A 4,320-nucleotide genomic window follows, 5' to 3' on the forward strand; every position below is an offset into this window, starting at 1 on the left:
CTGTTTCCCCCTTGATGTCATTTACACAACATCCTTTGAGCATCTGCTGTGTTCTAGGGCCCACTAGGCTAAAAGCAGTTTCAGGGCAGGGACTGATTTTTATTCAGTGGTCACTGACCCTCCTACTGTGTGTCAGACTCTCTGTGCTTGCTCTGGGGGACCCAGTGGAAGACATCATTGGAACTGAGGAGGTACCCGTGGACAAAGCAAATGGAAGTGAAGGAAGGGGGCAGGCCTGGAGGTGGGGGACCCCTCTCTCTCTCTCTCTCACACACACACACACACACACACACATGCGTGCGCACACACAAACACATACACACACATGAGGCTGGTTCAGAGGGGGCAGAAGCAGCTGCCTTTATTGGGGGCCATGGGCTGACTGATTTCAGTCAAAGGCCACACACTTGATCTTGAAGTCACCGTCAGCTGCCATGTAGTTGATGGCCTCCAGGTTGAGGCGGTTGGGGAACTTGAATTCGTATCCATCTGGCAGCTTGATGGTCAGGTCGGCCTGGTCAAAGGTGATGCACACCTGGGGGTACAGGAGAGCAGTGAGCCAGGCCCACAGGCCATGGGCCCTTCCAGAACCCGTTCCTCATGTGGCCCTGACGCAGCCCCAGTTTGTGGCTGAGCCTACGGAGGTGCATTTATAATATTTTTTCTTTCTTTCTACTCTAATCCTATGACAGATTTTTTTTTTTTTTTTTTTTGAGACGGAGTCTCCTCTGTCACCCAGGCTGGAGTGCAGTGGCGCCACCACGCCTGGCTAATTTTTGTATTTTTCTCCATGTTGGTCAGGCTCATCTCGAACTCCCGACCTCAGGTGATCCGCCTGCCTAGGCCTTCCAAAGTGCTGGGATTATAGGCATTAGCCACCCAGCCCAGGCTTTTTTTTCTTTTGTTTTATTCTAATTAACCACTGAGGTTCCAAGAGGGGCAGACACTGGTCATCACACAGGAAGGGAGGGAAGAGGAGGGGAAAGAGAGCAGGCAAGGCCAAGATCTCTAGTCACTAACCCAGCTCCGCCCCAGCCCACCCAGCCCCTGTCCCTGGTCCGGGTTCCGGTCCGCAGCCCACCTCTGCGACACTTCCAGGCTGGAAAGGAAAGGCAGCCTCCCGCTGCTCGGTCCCCCAGGCCCCGCCGTCCTTGCTGTTGCACACGATGGTGTTGGCGTCGCCGTGGGCGTTGAAGCGAGGGTTGAAGTGCAGGCACAGGTTGTTGCTATCTTTGCCCAGGTTCAGCACGAAGCTGGGGGGTAATGGGTGGGTGTGAGGCCACCTCGGCCAGCTCCAGCCCCACCGACTGACTAATCTGTCACTCAGTACTCCATGAACACACTTTGCTTGAAGAACTCACTAACAGAGACAAGAAACCTGGATTCTAGCTCTGGCCCTGACAGCTGCTTACGGTGTGAACGTGAGCTAGTCCCTGCCCCTCCTTGCCTGTTTGCTCATCTGTACAATGGGGGCTGCACAGGAGGACTTGCTAGATTCTTGAAGTCACTAGCGTCCTAGCCCTTTTGGTCAAGGTCAGAGACTTCCTCCAGATGGCAACTTCACGTCCTGTCTTGTACATCTGTGTTCCTGGTGCCCAGCACAAGTGGGGCACACCAGAAGGAGATGCTTAGTAATTATGGGGTGAATTAACAAATAATAATACTCCTGGGCACGGTGGCTCACTCCTGTAACCCCAGCACTTTGGGAGGCCGAGGTGGGCAGATCATGAGGTCAGGGGTTCGAGACCAGCCTGGCCAACATGGTGAACCCCCATCTCTACTAAAAGTACAAAAATTAGCTGGGCGTGGTGGTAGGCACCTGTAGTCCCAGCTACTCGGGAGGCTGAGGCAGGAGAATCGTTTGAACCCAGGAGATGGAGGTTGTGGTGAGCCGAGATCAAGCCATTGCACTCCAGCCTGGAGGACAGGGTGAGACTCCGTCTCAAAAAATAAAATAATAAATGCATTTGTTTAGTGGTGATAATAGCTATACCTGCCTCTGAGGGTTTGGTTGCAATGAAATTAGTTCATGAGAAGTGTACGGCTCTTAACAATATCAGCTCTTAACAATATCAGCGGATCCTCACCCTCCTCATCATCACTACACCATCGGCATCTCACTTCCTCCACACAACCACCTCCCCCCCTTGTTTTTCTAACAAAATGAGGCTAGGTGAGGTTGGTTGACTGGTCCAAGGTCACATAGCTGCTGAGAAAATAAGGCAGCCGGCTGAGTGAACGAGGAGTGAAGGAAGAAGGACAGGACTGAGCCAGTGAATGAATGACCTGACGCAGGAGGGAGGGACTCAGAGGGAAGGCGGCGGTGACTCCCGCCTCACTCTTCTCCCCGCCCTCCCCAGATGCAGGCCCCGCCCAGACCGGAAAGGGGTGGGGGCGGGGGAACCAAGGTATTATAGATGACGAGGCTGCAGCTGTTGTAGTTTAAGAGGCTACAGCAGGGAGGGAGCGGGGGAGGGGGCGGCAATGGTGGGGGCGCCCAGACCCCGCGGGGGAAGTGAGTCACCCAGAAAGCGCAGCAACGTCGGCCGGCCGTTAACCCACTCTCGGCCAGGGAGGAGACGTGGACTTGGCCGGCCACGCCCTCTCGGCTGGACCAAGCCCCCATCCCTGCCGCCCACCACCCTGACTTCACCTCTCACCTCTTGGCGTCGGGGGCCACCTCGCCCCGCACTCGGAGGCACTCTCCAGGTTTGAGATTCAGGTTGCTGGCGACCAGACCCTGCACAGACAAGCCCCGGCCCAGCGGGTTAGAGGACAAGGCCTCCAATACCCGAAGTGTCCGGGGGTGGCTGGGGGTGGGAGTGGGGTTGTTCCCGCCCGGCATCCTCTGACCAAGCCAAGGGGAAGCCTGGGGACAGGATGGGGCTGTGATTTCTAGCCTCTGATTCTCTGTGTGGTCCTGGAAAAGTCCCTATTCCCAACAGGGTTGGCTTCAATCTGTAATGTGAATCAGGTTCTAGAAGACAGGCTCTAGAAGATTTTGCAGATTGGCCTGGGGATTTTGAACTCAAGAGTGGCTTGGGAGGTGGGGTGCTCTGTCCCATCGCAGATAGAGAGGATCAGGCTGGGGAGGGGCAGGCAGTTGGCCCACAGTCACACTGAATGCAGGGGTCGACCCCTCTGCTGGAGAGGAAGTGGCTAGGGGGACACTACTATTCTCCTTCAAGCTCCTCTCTGCGAAGAGGCCCAGGGGCTAGAGAGGAGACCCTGAAGAACACGGCCCCTCTGCATTAGGGAGTGGCCTGCAGTCGGGCTGTGGCCAGGCTGGTTCAGGGTTAACAAGATTGAGAAAACTGCTGCGCACTGCTGCTCCCTGGCACCCCGAGTGGGTGGGCAAGAGTTAACTGATTTGAGTGGTTTCTTCTGTCAGAAACTTGAACTCTTTCCCTGGGGCCCGAGGAAGATTCTCACCTCCCTGCCACCCCAACCTCCCAGCTTGGGGGTGGTGGAAGGGAATTTCCCCGGGTCCCCTCCCTCCCACCAGCCTGGACACAACCACCCTCCACCCCCGACCTAGAAAGGCCCATCCTGGGCAGCCTGTCTCGGGTCCTGGCGACTTTTCAGCGTATTCTGGAGCAGAGGGTGACTCTGCCCGGGCCTGGTGACTGGGACAGCTGCAGGGGGGAGGGGACGGGAGGCTTTTTGGGGTGGAGGAGGGGGAAAGATATAGTGGCCTGGGTGTCCCCCAGTTGGCCACACCCTTCCCACGCTCACTACTCAGAGAGCTGCAGAATGTCAACCCTGGGCAGAAATAACTGTGCTTTCAGACCCTGGAGGAATCCAAACAATTATCAATGCAGAGAAGGCCTTGAGGGACCATGGCGCCCACCCCCATTTTACAGATGTGGCCACTGAGGTCTAGAAAAGAGAAGGCAGTGGTTCCAGGCCACACAGCTGGGGCTAGAACCCTGCTCCCGATCTGCCCAGCTCTCCTCCGGCCATCAGCTCCTGCCCTATCCCCTGGACCTTGGGGTGGGGTCCCCACACTCACACAAGCCATGATTGAGGCCAGGAGGATGTTGCCAGGAGAGGCGCACCAGCTGTTAGAAGACTCCACCCGAGAGAGATGGGCCCCCGGGCGCTCCCACCCTTTTAACGGGACCGGACCGGGTGAGCCCCGCCCCCTGGAAGTTCAGCCAATTGCAAGTCAGGACAGGGCTGGGGGCCACCGAGGGCGGAGTCCGTGGAATTTTGAAGCCAGTTCTGGAGCAGAGGTGACCAATCAGAGTGGCCATCTGCCGCCCCCCAACGAGGGTCCAAGCTCCACCTCCTATTCTTCATCCCTCTCCACCTCCCCCT

General features: G+C 56.8%; 1 protein-coding gene across 1 annotated transcript; it reads right to left on the reverse strand.

The window, feature by feature from the left end:
* Positions 1 to 335: 335 nt before the first annotated feature.
* On the reverse strand, positions 336 to 4,089 carry LGALS1 (galectin 1). The gene is made up of 4 exons (XM_005567348.3): positions 4,013 to 4,089; positions 2,661 to 2,740; positions 1,082 to 1,253; positions 336 to 535 (listed from the first exon to the last, which is right to left on the reverse strand). The coding sequence occupies exons 1-4, from the start codon at positions 4,019 to 4,021 to the stop codon at positions 389 to 391; spliced, it is 408 nt and encodes a 135-aa protein (XP_005567405.1). The 5' UTR covers positions 4,022 to 4,089; the 3' UTR covers positions 336 to 388.
* Between the last annotated feature and the right edge of the window lie 231 nt (positions 4,090 to 4,320).

This window comes from Macaca fascicularis, chromosome 10 (assembly GCF_037993035.2).
Source record: "Macaca fascicularis isolate 582-1 chromosome 10, T2T-MFA8v1.1".
NCBI classification, from domain to species: Eukaryota; Metazoa; Chordata; class Mammalia; order Primates; family Cercopithecidae; genus Macaca; species Macaca fascicularis.

Excerpts from the sequence above, each read along its gene's own strand:
- LGALS1 (XM_005567348.3), bottom strand. Across the intron at positions 1,254-2,660 it reads GTGGCCCCCGACGCCAAGAG|CTTCGTGCTGAACCTGGGCA; the intron begins GTGAGAGGTGAA and ends ATTACCCCCCAG. Across the intron at positions 536-1,081 it reads AGCCTGGAAGTGTCGCAGAG|GTGTGCATCACCTTTGACCA; the intron begins GTGGGCTGCGGA and ends CTGTACCCCCAG.